Source organism: Taudactylus pleione, unplaced genomic scaffold (genome assembly GCF_031769625.1).
Source record: "Taudactylus pleione unplaced genomic scaffold, aTauple2 ptg000493l, whole genome shotgun sequence".
NCBI classification, from domain to species: Eukaryota; Metazoa; Chordata; class Amphibia; order Anura; family Myobatrachidae; genus Taudactylus; species Taudactylus pleione.
The window spans coordinates 1,038,748-1,057,131 of record NW_028284895.1 but is presented as its reverse complement, the minus strand read 5'-3'; the positions used below and the strand labels follow the sequence as shown (position 1 = coordinate 1,057,131).

General features: G+C 46.3%; 1 protein-coding gene across 1 annotated transcript in view; it reads left to right on the top strand.

Moving 5' to 3' along the window:
- Positions 1-980: 980 nt before the first annotated feature.
- Positions 981-18,384, top strand: part of TG (thyroglobulin) — a 326,211-nt gene continuing 308,807 nt past the window's right edge. Inside the window, 4 exon segments of the mRNA XM_088449710.1 lie at positions 981-1,054; positions 7,205-7,313; positions 12,551-12,648; positions 14,768-14,965. Coding sequence (XP_088305836.1) covers positions 991-1,054; positions 7,205-7,313; positions 12,551-12,648; positions 14,768-14,965 — 469 coding nt within the window. The 5' untranslated portion in view covers positions 981-990.

Sequence of the window (18,384 nt, the reverse complement as noted above, 5' to 3'; positions counted from 1 at the left end):
ACTGTATGGGAAAGTACACACTAATAAACCTGCACACTGTAAGGGAAAGTACACACTAATAAACCTGCACACTGTATGGGAAAGTACACACTAATAAACCTGCACACTGGTTGGGAAAGTACACACTAATAAACCTGCACACTGTAAGGGAAAGTACACACTAATAAACCTGCACACTGTATGGGAAAGTACACACTAATAAACCTGCACACTGTATGGGAAAGTACACACTAATAAACCTGCACACTGTATGGGAAAGTACACACTAATAAACCTGCACACTGTATGGGAAAGTACACACTAATAAACCTGCACACTGTAAGGGAAAGTACACACTAATAAACCTGCACACTGTATGGGAAAGTACACACTAATAAACCTGCACACTGTATGGGAAAGTACACACTAATAAACCTGCACACTGTATGGGAAAGTACACACTAATAAACCTGCACACTGTATGGGAAAGTACACACTAATAAACCTGCACACTGTATGGGAAAGTACACACTAATAAACCTGCACACTGTATGGGAAAGTACACACTAATAAACCTGCACACTGTATGGGAAAGTGCACACTAATAAACCTGCACACTGTATGGGAAAGTACACACTAATAAACCTGCACACTGTATGGGAAAGTACACACTAATAAACCTGCACACTGTATGGGAAAGTACACACTAATAAACCTGCACAAATTATTTGCAAATTTAAAATTTCTCGCAGAGCGGCTTAATTGTTATTGTCATGTATCAGAGCGCAGAAGGCAATGGGCCGCCCCTGCTGGGTCACGTTAGGGATAATGTTCCATGTGGAGTCTCTCCTTGCTCCAGCGAGCGGCTGATTGTGGCACCTGCGTCACTGAGTGAGTCTGCAGGTCACGCCATCCTCCATGCTGGGTATATAAGGTGGGGCATGATGCCTGGCTCAGTGCTGGATCATCACCCCCTGGCTTATTCTACAGGGGGCCAATAACCTAGAATCAATGGCCCAGCTATACCTGATCAGTTTTCTTTCCATTATCTCTATAGCGTCTGCTACTACAGCTGGTAAGTACATATAAGTTTTTTCTATTAGTCTTTATCATGCCCTACACTAAAAATTTAAATTAAAGTACAGACTATACTTATAGTATATATATATTCTCTGATTACCGAGCTGCACTTTTAAAGCACTTTTTCACCATCGTACAACTCATATATATTTTTTTTTTCCTTCCGTTTGTGTTTCTGTAACTTTGAACCATTGCATTGCTTCATGTTGTGCTTTCAGCAAGGCCTTTATATCATCCAGGAGGTGGTGTGTTTTGCTGTTGTTTTTATCGCACCTCCCGATTCCGCTTCACAGAAGCTTGTGAGTGCCGCAGCCCTGGGGATTTAGCTTCACCTCGATCCTGTGTGTTGGAATATGTGCTATACTGTATATTATATATACAGGGGCATATCTATAATGGGTGCAGGGTGTGCAGAGCACAGGGGCCCCTGACTCCAGGGGGGCCCACACAGCACACCCTGCACCCATTATTGTCTCCAGAGAGCTGCTCTGCTGCGCTGGGCCGCAATCACTGGGAAAATGGCAGCGGGAAAACAACGCTGCATGTGCTGTAAATTCTGGCCAAAATCTACTGCACCCGCAGCACCACACAATCCCCCTCCTCTTTTAAAATGCCCCTTTATATGTATATACTGTATATATGTGTGTGTGTATGTATGTATGTATATATATATATAGATAGTGTGTGTATATATAATATAATATGGACTGGGTATATACTGCCGGCTGTCGGGATGCATCCTGTCACAATACCGTCAGCGGCATCCCGATGGTTGGAATCCCGACAGGTCGGGTAAGTATACTAACCCTTCTCCCCCTAACCCTCCCTTCTTGTAGCTTAACCCCAACCCTCCCCACCCTGCACCCTCCACATTAATGCCTAAACCTAAGTCTCCCCCTTAGTGCCTAACCCCCCCCAGTGGTGACTAACCCTAATCTCCCCCCCCCCCCCCAAAACCTAACACTAACCCCGCTAACCTATCTAACTCCCCCGTGGCTAAGACACGCGGCGCCCCGGTTTACCTTCGTTCGGGCGCACGTCCTCCTGGATTCTGGCGTTGGGATTAAGCTAGGCATAGAAAGGAACCCATCCCGGGCCAAGCAATTTAGTATGAATTAAAGTGATCCCATGCACAATCACCTCCTGCCTCTGCCCCCAAAATCCCCCCCCCCTCCCGGGTCAGCACATCCATCAACGCATGTGCACATGGATGTCCCTTACAGATCTCTCCTGAACAAGTCTGCCGAATGGAGCCCATAGGCTGCAGTGGCTAACACCATCTGAAGATGACTTGGGCGTCTATTTACTGAGCCTTGGATTGAGATAAAATGGATGGAGATGAAGTACCAGCCAATCAGCTCCTAAATCTCATTTTTCAAACAGCCTGAGGCATGGCAGTTAGGTGCTGATTGGCTGGTACTTTATCTCCAACCAAAGCTTAGTAAATAGACCCCTAAGCTAACGCGGCCAAGCACTGGAATGCAAAGAAACCTATAGGGGCTGCTTTCGCGGGAAAACGAGCTACTGCAGCAAATATCTCTTGACATTAAGTACTTAGTGGGAGATGTATCAAACAATCTAAAGAGCACAAGCTGAGAAATTGCCCATCGTAACCAATCAACTTGTAGCGATCATTTATCTCGTACATACAATACAATGATGGCCTGAACCTCTGGTTGCTATGGGTAACTTCCCCAGCTGTCCTTTTTAGAAGGTTTGATCAATATTCCCCATAGGTCACTAAACTGTGACTACAACAGCTGCAGCCATCGTCTTAAGGACCCCATACATCAGCAATTGATTGCGGCAATTCTGCCATTTCCAATCGATTCTGTATAAAAAAAATCTTTCCCTTTTTCAATCGATTGGAAATGGCAGAATTGCCGCAATTAATTGCTGATGTATGGGGGCCTTAAGACTGCTATAGATTTGATTAATAGCAAAAAATAAAAAAGAATAAATTCTCTTCATATAGGGTTTGCATCTATGGGTAACAGTAAAAGTCTCTCTCTATGTGGAATACTCCTATGTAATAACAGCAACAGTGTACTGTCCAGATGACAGAGGGATGGAAATAAATTGCATTATAATTGCAAAATGTTCTTGCAGATTATGTCAGATTAAAGGCAGGGTAGCGTTCCTCAATAATATTTGATTGTTCTATAGAGGTAAATAATATTAACATTTAATTTCTACCACTAGGTGGCACTAGATGTATTTTATTGAAATGCAACTCCTTATCCTGCATCACATACAGTACAATAGTATATGCAATAAATCCTGATGCTTTACTTCCTAATATCTGATATTATAAATGACAATGATGTAATTACCCCAGATTCAATAATGAACCCTGATGTATTATCAGGAATATCCGACATTCCATCTAATGCTGGCCATACACGCTGCAATAATCGGGACGATCCGCCCGATATCGGCGGATCGCCGCGATAATTGTAGCGTGGGGGGGTGACCGAGGGTTAAATATTGCTCAGTCGGGCATGCTGGATTGTCCAGCATGCCCGTCCGATGCGATATTTACCCGGTAACTGTCGGCCGCATCGGGCAGTGTATGTCCAGCGTGGCCGACAGACAGACATTTCCTGTGTTCCTTCCTACGGAAGGAACAGGGAAATGTCTCCTCCCCCGGGGGCGGAGCGCAGATGTCGGGCTATACACTGTGAGATTTGTCTCACAGTGTATGCCGCGGACATCTGCGGCTGGCAGCCGGCCAGATAAAATGCCTGTCGGTCTGACAGACATTTTATCTTGCCGTGTATCCCCAGTAATAGTTAATGCCTGAACAAATATTTGCGCTATGTGTATGTAAATAAATCACATAAAAAAAAAAGATAAAACAAAAGTTAAATTATATTTATTGGAAGATAAATAACCTCTGCAATGTTTTTAATTCCAGAAGTGCTCATATACTGAATTTGTAAATATTTCTGGATAGACAAATGTGTTATGTACTAATGATCAGTAACAATAGGACATAGGACTTGAATTGGAAGGTGCTCTGGATGTGCTGCCGTACACCTTGGTGCATTGCTGCGTCCAGATAGGGCCTCATTCAGATGTGGACACACACGCCATCGCAGCTGCGATCTCTCATGGATTCACAATTGCAAAAATATGCCAATGACTCTCCCGCCATCCGGTGCTTAGAGACACTTACACTCGTGCACTGGCTAACAATGGCGAAAATATCACCATTGTGTCCATTACCTGAATCAGGCCTTGAGTCTGCAAAGCATATTTCTATGCAGGGGAGTAGCGAGGGTGGCTCAAGGTGCCTGCTCTGGCCAGGGCGCTAGAGATCAGCCATTCCGGCGAAGGGCAGAGCACCTCCGGAGCTGAGCGTGCAACGCATAAAGAGATCAGTGCCTCCAGAAAAGGGGCATGTTGTGGACGGTGCGGCACTTGTGGCTTCGCCCCCACACCACGCCCCCAGCAAGGATGCACTGATCTCTGTATAAGGCATAATGTGAATTAGGGGCACTACTATGGCATAATGTGAACTATGGACATTACTGTGGCATAATTTGTGGGGACTACTGCTTAGCATAATGTGAAACATAGCCCAAACTGTGGCATAACGCAAATTAATGGGTACTAATGTGTGGCCATTCTTTTGTAACATGATGTGAATAAGGGACGCTACTGTGGCGTAACATGAATAAGAGACACTATTGTGTGTAGTAATGTGAACAAGGGGCACTACTGTGTGGCATAACATGAATTATGGACACTACTGTGTGGTTTATTTTTAATTGGTGGAATTACTTTAGTGGGCCAGAATATATCTAGCCCTCCATGTCTCAGTTTGATCCTGCCCCTAATGTTTATTTTTATTTCCCTTTAACTTGCCCCTACATGCTGGATACGTCCCCTACCTGGCACACTTGGGGGGTGGGAGCGCGGTAGCACACACATGCTGCGGGGGCCATGGCTAAACGCTACAACCCTGTTTCTGTGTACACAGCTAGGTGTATATTTACTAAAGTGCATGTTTTTAGAAGTGCCCATAGCAACAATCAGATTCTACGTAACATTTATCTAGCACCTTCTAGAAGATAATATCTCTAATTTGGTTGGTTGTTATGGGCAACATCTACACTTCTAAAAAGCCGCACTTTACTAAATATACCCCCCCCCAATGTCTGCTCTCGGGAGACACCCCTGCAGACTAGAAGTGTCCCACAACCTCCTTTCATTTTAGAACCACCTCTTTCATTGAATTCAACTTTTTCAGTGTTGTTCTAAAAAAAACAGCTTGGTCTAGCCGCATTTATGACTCAAGTTAAACATGAATATGAATGGACTTTGCATGGGGCCAATTTATCAAGATGAAAAAAAAACACTTTGGCCCTCATTCAGAGCCGTACGCTCTGAGCAGAGCACACGCTCTGAATGAGGGCCGTCCTCCATAACTATGGAGCGTCCTCCTGGACGCTCGTATAGCTGTGGGTCACCACCCACAGCCTATACGAGCGTGCAGTTTGATGGCCGCGATGGTCGTGACCATCGCGACCATCGAAACTGCGTACAAAAGCCTGTGGTTGAGTTTTTCAACCACAAGCTGCGGAGTGATTTTGGCTCTATCAAAGCCAAAATCACTCCCACTGACATCACTAGTGATGTCAGTGGGCCGGCTTCTGACGGGAGGCGTTCCCGTGGGAACGCCCCCATCAGGGAGGCACGCCCCCAGCACGCCCACCAAAGGGGGCGTGCTGTCAGTCAACATCAACAGCATGCCCCCTTTGAAGAGACACTACGAGCGAAGGAAAATCCTTAGCTCGTCGCGTCTGGCGCATGCACACAACGGAGCTCCCTCCGTCGTGCGCATGCTCAGTGCAGAACATCGACCCACTTGCGAGCGGACAGCCGCTCGCGAGTGGGTCTGAATCAGGCCCTTTATCTGAAGTTTAAAATGGCTGCCTCCGCTGCTTGTAGGTATAGGGTGCACAGCAACAAAAACTAAAGACATTTATTTTATGGTTTATTCAATGTTTTTATTGTTAGGTTTTAGCATTTTTATGCCATTTTTGTTTTTCCCATATGACACTGTGATCTTTTTTACATGTAATTTTTTTGTTTAATTATTTTACGTTCGTATTATTTCTTCCTAAATTGTATATGTGATGTCATTGTCATTGAATATATTTTTAACGTATTCTTCCAGGTCAGTGTGTTTATTAGACTTAAATAAAAAAAAAAAGATTTGAATTGTATTCCATACCATTATTTAATAAAAATCATTATTATCCATAAATTATTGGTTGGACATTCCTGATTGACGCATGGCTCACAAGATTGGTGGATAAGGGTTTTGATCCACCACATACAAAGGCAGGGGCAGAGCCTCCCCTGTCATACACCTGAGATGTGATATAAAATTATTACAATAACACAAAGAAGATATTTATAACTTATAAACTTCTTTCTTTTTTGTTTTGTTTATTGTAATCATTGTTATAGTTGACACTCACCAGCTTTGTGGAGCTCCCTGGGACTGCAGGGAGAGGAGAGATGAGGCAGCAACAGCTCAGCCTCGCTTCTGTATAGTCAGACACTGCTTGCAGAGCTGGGGACAGGGCCACACCACAGGTAGTAAGCTGCACAGAAAGAGAGCTAATAGAGGCATGCATCTAAGTATGGGCGGCGTGCCTTGAGCACTGATGGAAATCTTGATTGTGTCATGTGACCAGGAAGTGCACTGCAGTGTTTAGAGATCAAGCTCAGTCAGCAGCAGCAAGATAAGAAACAGTTATGCAGGTAGGAGAATCAATGGACACTGAAGCTTAGTGTAGCGAGGGGAGAGTTACAGTGAGTAAGGAGTGAGACAGACTCCCAGCACTCAGACCCATCTCCATGTGTGCCTCCCCAGCTATTTACTTCACCGCACGTCACTGCAAGAAAGATGGGTCCCCCTCAGCTCTGGGCCCCATAACAGATGCACCCTTTGCACCTATGGCAGTTACGCCCATGTGCAAAGAGCCAGATTCTGAGTTGCATACTGCTACCTGAGACTATATACTAATGCTAGTAAAAGCCCTTCCCCTGCTGCAGGCCCAGCCACTCTGCAGCTCCCCAGCTGTTGTGAAACTACAAGTTGATTAATGATTATTTATGTCTTATACAGAATACCAGCTGGATTCTCAGCCCCTGCTGCCATGTGAGCTTGCCCGGGAAAAGGCCTTTTCTGACGGAGAGAACTATGTTCCCCAGTGCTCAGAGGAAGGGTTATACAGGTAATATGGAGGATAAGTACAGAGTACAATGAGGAATAAGCAAGACAATCACATTTGTAGCAAGTCACAATCTCTTGGTTGCAGCTTGTGATTGGTCCTTCTGCTCACCCCACTCATAGTTTTTAGCTGGGACTCTGGAGCTCATTCAGACCCGCTCGCTAGATGCGTTCGCTCGCAGCCTGCATATGCAAATCCAGCACACACCCAGCAAGGCAGGCGATCGCACAGCAAGGCATTATCACGCCCACTATGTCTTGCCGTGCGATCACTTAGTGTATGTAGACGCCCACCAGCCATTCTTAAGACGCCCACCTGCGCACGTCATCTCCTGGAAGTGCATGGAAACATTGGTACATCGAGCACCATCGGATGCGATCTCAGCGCTTGAGGTTGACTATACCCTGCCGCGAGCACTGTTATCACTTCAGTGTGCAACCCCACCAAGTGACGTGTACTATGACGCTGCCCTTTAATTGTGCACGCCTCTGAATCGTTGCAACCCCGTTTCTAGTGGTCTGTTCCTGTCACCACCCGCAAGCGGCCTCTCCTGCACTCACTCTGCTGGGCTGTCTATGCGCAACGAGCGAACGCATTCTGATCTTTCGCAGTGGTTTGAGCACGCGTATTGCGATGCATGCGCAGATCGCAACTGTCGGTCATCTACGAGCATTCGCATCCTAGCGAGCGGGTCTGAATCAGCTACTCTGAGCGATGCACTTACCGATGCCTCCAGCCCTGACAAAGTTAGCTATTTAGCTCTGTTATGGTGCTGGGTACAGCTGGACTCACCGTTACATGCACACTGGTAATGTAGCAGAGCTTGAGTGGAGTTCAGCTCACCAACCAGAGAGTGTATGCTGCAAACAGGTAGCGGTGCAGGATGCTGGAGCAGCTTTATATGCAGGTAATAACCGGGTCTCTCATGATCTAAGTTAAAGACTTCTGTCTCCCACCATGTCACTCTACACCTTAAAGATGTCTGCGGTCACATGTGCAGTAGCACATCAGGTTGGAGGTCGGACCTCCTTGCAGACTCTGGGTCCTAGTGCCCAGCATGAATGCACAGTGAGGAGACAGTGCAGAAATAGACTGCCATTTTAGCAGACATAGGGCCGTATTCAATTTGAGACGAAAAGCCGTTTCCGCGTGTTTTTGGCAAAAACTTTTCGCCGATGACGTCATTTTCGCCTGTTTTGATTTTGCTCCGTATTCCATTTAAAAGACTTTCTGCCTAGGCGGAAAGTCAATGCAATGTAATAGGTGGAAAAGTTTCACCTATGAATAGGAGGCGGGAAAAAGTGCAGAGTTGGGGTTTTGGGGTGCAACATTGTGGGAACCCCCCTGCAGCCTTCAGACAGTCCCCCAAAGGTAAACTGTGTCAAAATTAAAAAAAACCCACAAAAGAACACCCCAAAAAATGACTTTGAATTTGGGGGCGTAAAAAAAAATGTTGGGGTACAAAGTTAAAAACTAGCAAACTTGACTCTGGGGGGGGGGGGGGGGCCCAAGTATGCCCCATGTGTTTGTTTGATTGCAGGTGCTTGCGGAAGGTGGATTTTTCACAATTTTTTCAACTTTACTTTAGCAACTTTTAAATATGCTGGCCCCCATTTTCAGCTATCCCAAATTTGCTGGGATAAGTTATTTTCAACAAAAAATACTCCTGAATACTATTCTGCACCACTTATTAAAAAACGCTATTTAGCAGCTATTGAGCACATTTAAAAACACCAAATACCTTCAGCAAGCCAAATCGGGGGGTACCATAGGGAACCCCCATGTCAGAGCATCTTTTGGTGGAGTGTCAGGCTGATTTCCCCAAATCTGACAGCACTTTTCGCCTGTTCAAGTTTCGCCGGGTCCCGTTTTCGCCTACTTTCAAATTGAATACGGCAATATGCGGGCACACGCGCGATACTTCTCCACCTGCAAAACAGGCGAAGTAGGCGGAAAGTCCTGGGAGGCGAAAAAGTATCGCTCTAATTGAATACGGCTCCTACAGGAGATGTAGAATAATTAGGTAATATGTATTCAAACAAAAGTTTAATCCAAGCTGGATTTATTGCCACCCTGGGAATAGTTTGTAATTATATATAATAATAATCTACGGTCTTCCATTGATTTACCACTTCTTATGACCTGATAAAATGTCTGGTACACTTATCTCTGTGCCAATGACCACAAGTTCGTTATATCTTGTTCCTTGCTTCTGCTAAAGACATCTACAGTTGTAGTATTGCATTTTTTTATCTGTACATCTTACAATGAATTGCACATAATGCCCCTTTTCCAGTGAACTATTGTGCAATGACTAAACGTGTGATACTATTTTTCTGATTATTATTACAATATCATTATATTACAACATTGTTGTGTTCCCTGAATTGTGTCTAAGGAAACTAATGCTGCCCATCCACTAGAAGACGGGCAAAAGACCGCATGATGATGACATTGTAATCGTGCAGCCGTTTGTCAGTCTGTGATGAGCCTGCACTGAATGAGCAGTCGTTCAGTGCAGGAAGAACATCCATCATCTGCGCCCATGCTCAACCTGACGATATCGTCAGGATATCCAGCATGTTTGCCTGATGATAGATGGTCTAAAACGACCAGCGGGAGCGCGCACCACTGGTCGTTTTAGTCATTTAGTGAACGATAACGACGTCGTTATCGCTCAATTTAATCTCCTAGTGGATGGGCAGCTTAACACTATGACAGCGATGTTCAGCTATCATCGTTTCTTTGTATTCTTCATTAAGAAACACATTCCTGGGAACTGGTATCACAGGTGTTAGAATAGAGAGTCTTTTCTATTTTACATGACATGATGTTATCTTCACCACAGGGGAAGTCCAAGGCTGCAACTAGGGGGCACGGGGGCTAAGGGGGCTCGTTCCCCCTGTGCCGGACTTGAGGGGGTGACGGGGAGACGCTGCCGGGAGGCTAGGTTTCTGCTCTTGTGGGTTTGGAGCCGCATCCCAGCCTTGAGAGGCACAGAGACGGTATGCAGTCGGGAACCGGCAGACCTAATCCCGACAGCCGGTTTTCTGATTGCTTTATCCTGGCGAGGGTTAAATGACAGGCTTCTAAATCTAGACGCCTGTCATTTTACCGACGCCGGGAGACCGGCGCCCGGCATCCCGATCGAAGGGATGCCGCGCGCGGACAGCCGTGGGGGGGTGGAGGGTTAGGTTTAGGGCTCCTGGGGGGACTTAGGGTTAGGCACCCCCCCGGGAGGCTAGGGGGAGGGAGGGTTAGGGTTAGGCACCTCTGGGGGGACTTAGGGTTAGGCACCCCCCCGGGGGACTTGGGTTTAGGCGGCGGGGAAGGGGGACTTGGGTTAGGCACTGGGGGGAAGGTTAGGGTTAGGCACCCCTAAGGGAGGGTTAGGGTTAGGGGAGGGAATTAGGTTAGTCTATACTTACCTTAGGGATGATCGGAATTTTCACCCACCGGTTCCACAGAGACACCTCTGCTGATTGGCTGCCGGTGCGCGAGCTCCAATTGGTTCGCATAATGTATAAGGGGCATTACTGTGGCTTCATGAATAAAGGGGCATTACTGTGGCATAATGTGTTATAAGGGACATTACTGTGGGGCATAATGTGTTGTAAGGGGCATTACTGTGGCATAATGTGTTATAAGGGTCAATAATGTGTTGCAAAACCACACACCTTTTTCGTCCTCTATGTTGTATTTTTTGGGGAGCACCAAATTATGGCCTTGCCCCGGGTGACAAAATTCCTAGTTTCGATCCTGGGAAGTCCAAGGGGTAAGTACAAGGGTGGGGGTAAGTGCATAGTAATGCATACTTGCCAACTCTCCCTGATTGTCAGGGAAATAGCAGCAATCTCCCTGACTCCCTGGAGAGCATAGAAATCTCCCTAATTGCACCTTACTCCAATTATGTAGCTGTTATATACTTGGGGAAAAAAAAATCAGAGATTCAGTATATAACACTAAAATGGTATAATCAGTGCCATATCCCTCCACTGGTTATGAGGCACAATAATTCCTATACGGCTATATGCGTTTTCATGTAAGGTTTCTCGTGGGCCACTAAGATGGGACCACGTGTAAGAGTAAAATGAAAAGTATGAGTGTGCTTACATCAACAAGTGGATCTTACTGAACAAAAACTATATATATATATATATAAACAGTATATATAAATATATATATATATGCAATTATGTATGTATGTGTGTGTGTATATATATATATTATATATATATATATATAGTGCTATATTTTTTTTTTAGCAGGAACTCAGTTCCTGAACCTCTCCTTAACTGTGACGTAAAGTCCGGGGCCAAAATGTATTTTTCATAACAAGTTTCATTTTAGAGACCCTTTTGAGTGCCTTCTTACATAAATATGTAATATAAAGCCATCTTTATCTGACTGGGTTGCGGCTTAATAGGGGTCTATTTTCTAAGCCTTGGAAAGAGAGAAAATGGAAAGAGATACCAACCAATCAGCTCCTAACTGCCATATGTCAAACACCGCCTGTAAAGTTACATTTTGGAGCTGATTGGTTGGTACCAGGGCCGGATTGCCCATCTGGCAGTTCTGGCAAATGCCAGAAGGGTTGATGGCCAGATGGGCCAGTCCAGCTGCAAACCCCGGCCGAGCAGCTCCGTCTCCCAGCGCTCTGCTCAGCGGGACACTGAAATACGGGGACGTGTGTTGAGGCCATGCCCCTATGACTCACACCACGTCCCCATGAGGTGTGGCCATGTCCCTGTGAGCCGAGGCCACGCACCTTTTAGGGGCATTAGGGGGGACTGCCAGGGCAGTCCGTCCCTGGTTGGTACTTTGGGGTCTATTTACTAAGCCTTGGATGAAGATAAAGTGAATGTAGATAAAGTACCAACCAACCAGCTCCTACCTGTCACTGTTCAAACACAGCCAATAGACATGGCATTTAGGAGCTGTTTGGCCGGTACTTTATCTCCATTCACTTTATTTCCATCCAAGGCTTAGTAAATAGACCCCTAGACCCCTGTATCTCTCTCCACTTTATCTCTTTCCAAGGCTTAGTGAATATATATCAGTGATAACATGGGTATCTGAATGAAGTGCACCTTGCACCCCGGCTGGTGTTTTATGGGCACCACACAGGAATGTTCTGCTTTATAGTAAAAGAAAAATGTTTATAAATTGTCTATCCGGAAAGTTTCCCCATCTATAGGTCACATCCTATAATTGAATGGTCCCCTCGAACTGTTTTGTAGGAACATCCAGTGTGCCAGGGATGGCGCCACCTGCTGGTGTGTGGGTGCTGATGGTACAGAGGTCCTGGGCAGCAGGGTCACCGGTTCCCCAGCAATATGTAAGTTTCTGTTCACTCAGTAGATAGTAATTACCATTGCCGTCATAGTGACTGGAGCAGATTTAGGGCCTGATTCAGACCCACTCGCGAGCGGCTGTCCGCTCGCAAGTGGGTCGATGGTCTGCACTGAGCATGCGCACGACGGAGGGAGCTCCGTCGTGCGCATGCGCCAGACACGACGAGCGAAGGACTTTCCTTCGCTCGTTGTGTCCGATCAAAGGGGGCGTGCTGTCAATGTTGATTGACAGCACGCCCCCTTTGGTGGGCGTGCCGGGGGCGTGCCTCCCTGACGGGGGCGTTCCCACGGGAACGCCTCCCGTCAGAAGCCGGCCCACTGACATCATTAGTGATGTCAGTGGGAGTGATTTTGGCTCTGATAGAGCCAAAATCACTCCGGAGCTTGCGGTTGAAAACCTCAACCGCAGGCTCCGGCTCGCAATTTCGATGGTCGCGATGGTCACGACCATCGCGGCCATCAAAATGCACGCTCGTATAGCCTGTGGGTGGTGACCCACAGCTATACGAGCGTCCAGGAGGACGCTCCATGAAAATGGAGCCCGGCCCTCATGCAGAGCGTGCGCTCTGCTCAGAGCGTACGGCTCTGAATGAGGGCCTTACTTCTCAGAGACCAACGCCTATTCTCACAATTTACAATTCAGTTCTATCAATAGTGACTTTCAGGTAATTAATACAACCTCAGAAACAGACCGTAAGACGATAACTTTATAATGATAACAACATGTAATGATAATCGGCTATTTTTGGATTGGTACTTTACAGTGTAATTAAAACCATGCTAGGGGCATGTGAATAATAAAAATGTACCATTAAGGCCGCCATTGTGTGGGTTGGAGCCCTAGTTATGAGAATGCAGGTTTAACAACACTATGAGCAAACTTCCCTCTCATGAATATTGGTTCAGTCCACAAAATGGCTGCCTAAGCTGTACATAGGTGACAGGGACACGTTAACACATATTATATTCATAATACTGATTAAAGGTTTTATGTAGAGTTTAGGGCTTTTAGGGTCCTTATTGATGCCCTTTTTAATCTCCGGAATCTATATCTTAGATGCTTTTGTTCCTTATCTTGCACAGAAGAAATTTAATGAAAGCTCATACACTCTAGACCACAGGTTCTCAAACTCGGTCCTCAGGACCCCAAACGGTGCATGTTTTCCAGGTCTCCTCACAGAATCACAAGTGAAATAATTAGCTCCATCTATGAATCTTTTAAAATGTGTCAGTGAGTGATGAATACACCTGTGCACCTGCTGGGTGACCTGGAAAACGTGAACTATGTGGGGTCCTGAGGACCAACTTTGAGAACCACTGCTCTAGACCACAGGTTCTCAAACTCGGTCCTCAGGACCCCAAACAGTACATGTTTTCCATGTCTCCTCATAGAATTAAAAGTGATATAATTATCTCCACCTGTAGACTTTTCAATTGTGTCAGTGAGTAATGACTACATCTGTGCACCTACTGGGTGACCTGGAAAATGTGAAATGTGTGGGGTCCTGAGGACCGAGTTTGAGAACCACTGCTCTAGACGATGCCTGTATTGAGCGATATTGGACGCCACGTCCGTCCGGCTGGGGTGCCGACATCGGCAAGTGTATACATACTTGCCGATGTCGGCCATGGCGAATGACGGCGGTGGAGGGGTGGTAGCGGGTCCATGCTGCATTTGGCAGCATGGCATTGTTAATGGTATCCCCAGATTGAGCTGCATGTTCAGTCGACTGGGGATATTGTTAATGACCCGCGGGAGCGCGCATCATTGATCGTTCACTGCATACACACTGGACGATATGAATGATATATCGTTGAACGATATCGTTATCGTCCATATCGTTCACAAATATCGTCCAGTGTGTACGCGGCTTAAGATGGAAACAGCGATCTGCAGGTTGGTTTATGGTTTTGCTTTTTGAGCTGCCTGTATGCTGTAGGAATGGCAACTTCATATGCTTAGGTGGCCACAAGCCTGACTAAAGAGGGACTCGCCTGTCTCCACCCCAATGCACTTACGGAGTGTATCGTCCTGCATATGTGTGTTATATACTGTATATAATATAGCATTCTCATGGTTTTGTACTTTTGTGCATGCTTTAGGTTTATCCTTTTGCCAGCTTACAAAGCAGCAAATCTTAGTGAGCGGATATATCAACAGCAGCTCCACGTCCTTTGTTCCGCGTTGCGCCAATTCTGGGGATTTTGCGCCGGTACAATGTGATCGAGAGCAGTGCTGGTGCGTAGATCACGAGGGGATGGAGATCTACGGGACACGTCAGATGGGAGAGCCCACGCAATGTGAGTTGTATCACTGCATATCACAAGCCTTCTGTGTAACCCATACAGCATGGGATTGTGGGGGGTGGGGGATAGGCTTTTGCAGTAGTACTGAGGGGTTTATGTATCAAGCAGTGAAAAGAATGGAGAAGCAGACCAATGGAGACGTTGCCCTTATCAACCAATCAGCTTCGAGGAAGCAATTATTAAGTGCATTCTAGAAAATGATAGGTAGGAGCTGATTGGTTGCTATTGAAACCTTCTTCACTGGTCTCTTTTTACTGCTTAAGACATCAACCCCTTAGTTTGTAATAAATATAGTTATAATGGGCAATTGGTATGTAATAATCACCACTGATACATATGGCAGGTGCAGTATCTTCCTCTGACCAAGGTCTCCTATGACTGCGAGTGTTTGTCATGGGAACGCAGTCCCTTGCACTGACACACCCACTACACCCATATAACCCGCCCACTGAGCGGCCCATTTTTTTTGCGTGCACCGCCAGCCACCTCCCAGTCACCGCGCAGGAACGCCCACAACATTTGCACAAGATTTCTGCTACCGTCTGACCCTCACTCTGCGGAACGCATGCGCCATAGGGGTTTTCAGAAATTTTCGCACATGCGTGGTGGGAAATGAACGTCAGCATTGTGCGCGGACTGCGTGCAGCGCTGAATCAGGCCCAATGCAGTACACATGCCTAAAAAGTGTGAAATATCATCCAGTGTGGAATGGGAGCGCTGCACAATCAGTGCCGGGCTGGGGCATGAAGGGCCCCTGGGGGAATGCAGTGGTTGGGGCCCAGGCTTAAGGGCTGTGGTCAGCCAAAAATCTGGAACTTGACCCCTCGAGGAGTGTGTGGGGTCCTAAGGCCTACCAGGGATCTCCCCTGTACCCTAGTGGCCCAGTCCAACCCTCTGCACATTCATATCCACCGTATGAGAAAGGCGAATTGATTCGCTAGTGTTTTGAGCATATCGCAGTTTATTGTGTAAGAATAAAATCTGCAGCACTGATCCAGTCATTGCCAATCAATCAATAACATATAATTATGTGATTGAGACGTACAGTCCCAGAAATGTACTGGGTAGTGACTGGCAGGAAGATGGTCCGTCTTATGGTTTCGCATAAGTGGTTGTGAACTCAGGGCCTGATTCAGATTACTATGTAAACCCGATGGTTTACATACTAATCCGATTGCTTGGGGTCTGTGCAAGTGCAGAACGGGTCCTGTGATCTCCCTCGCAAACCCCCCATGCTGCAGCTTTTGGGGGGGCAGGGGCGTGACTGGACTGCGTTCCCGGAAATGCAGAGGTTCCGGGTCTGCAGATTTCCTGGTCCCGCAAGCTCACCCTGAGTATAAAAAAAACCCTGAAAAAACTGAAGACTAGTAGCGCTCCCTATATGATCTTAATAGTGTCAGAAAAAGCTGCTGCCAAAGAAAGAAGAATTGTGCAATAACTTCAGATACTAGAGAATAACTGATTGGCTGATCTGATTCAACAACACATATGGTGGAATGGTTTAGAATGTAATTATTTGATAAACAATGTGAAATGATAAAAAATAATTTTAATTAAACAATTGCATAATATAAAAATAAAATCCTGAATTGTGCACATATGCTTCATACAATGCTAGTAGATTGAAGTGCAAACAAATAATTTTAAAAACAGTTGGTTATAAAAAATATGTAAGGATGCAAAAAAGAAAAAAGAAAGTCAGTATAGTTACTCAGTTCTTGCTGGTTGCTTATATAACAAGCCTGAAGGTTAGAACTGTGTCCTTGTGGTAAAGAAACTTTGGCCCTCATTCAGAGCCGTACGCTCTGAATGAGGGCCGCCCTCCATAAAAATGGAGCGTCCTCCTGGACGCTCGTATAGCTGTGGGTCACCACCCACAGCCTATACGAGCGTGCAGTTTGATGGCCGCGATGGTCTTGACCATCGCGCCCATTGAAACTGCGAGCCGGAGCCTGCGGTTGAGGTTTTCAACCGCAAGGCCCGGAGTGATTTTGGCTCTATCAGAGCCAAAATCACTCCCACTGACATCACTAGTGATGTCAGTGGGCCGGCTTCTGACGGGAGGCGTTCCCGTGGGAACGCCCCCGGCACGCCCACCAAAAGGGGTGTGCTGTCAATCAACATCGACAGCACGCCCCCTTTGATCAGACACAACGAGCGAAGGAAAGTCCTTCGCTCGTCGTGTCTGGCGCATGCGCAGAGCACAACATCGACCCACTTGCGAGCGGACAGCCGCTTGCGAGTGGGTCTGAATCAGGCCCTTTGTTTCATGGCAATATATGTGGCATTTGCTGCTAGAAATAAAAGTATTTGGCAACTTGGAATGAGCTCACCCAATCGAGTTGTGTTGGACGCGTCTCTGTGTATTCTCTCGTTAGGCTGAGTGGCGTGACAGCCTGCAAAGCATCCAAGGATGAGACGCCAGGGTTCGGGTGAAGATAGCCGTGGTTTCCCTTTACCTGCATTTCTAGCAGCAAACAAATAGTAACTCTGCTGCTCTGCCACATATATTGCCATGAAACAAAGTTTCTTTACCACAAGGACAATGGCCTCATTCAGAGGCAGTCGCAAGAAGCGAGCGCTCGTTCTGAATGATGGCGGCTGCTTTACTTTTCTAGTGCGGCCTCCTGGTCGCTAGCTAAGCTGTGGGTGACCACCCACAGCTTTAGCGACCGACCAGGTTGATGGTCGCGATGGTCAAGACCATCGCGACCATCGGGGCTTGCGACGAGACCCTAAGGTTGGGTCTTGGCAACCGCAAGCCCCAGGGAGCTTCTTGCTCTGATCGAGCAGGAAGCTCCCCACTGACATCACTGATGATGTCAGTGCGGCCGCCCACAAAACAGCAGGCGTTCCTTAAGGAACGCCTCTGTTTGTGAAACCACCCCCCCGCCACGCCTACAAAACGGGGCGAGCTGTCGATCAACATCGATAGCCGCCCCTTTTGTAGAGAGCTCCGAAGCGAGAGAATTTCTCTCTCGCTCCGGGGCTTGCGCACGCGCAGTGCAGCCGCTGTGCGTGCGCAGGGCCTAAACATCGACCCGGTTGCGAGCGCTCTGTGCTTGCGACCGGGTCTGAATGAGGTCCACAGTTCTAACCTTCAGGCTTGTTATATAAACAACCAGCGAGAACTGATTAACTATACTGACTTTCTTTTTTTCTTTTATCATTTTTGTTTTTATCCCCCCCCTTTTTTTCTTTTTTACATCCTACATATTTTTTATAACCAACTGTTTTTATATTTATATGTATGCACTTCAATCTACTAGCATTGTATGAAGCATATATGCACAATTCAGGATTTTATATTTATATTATGCAATTGTTTAATTAAAATAATTTTTTATCATTTCACATCGTTTATCAAATAATTACATTCTAAACCATTCCACCATATGTGTTGTTGAATCAGC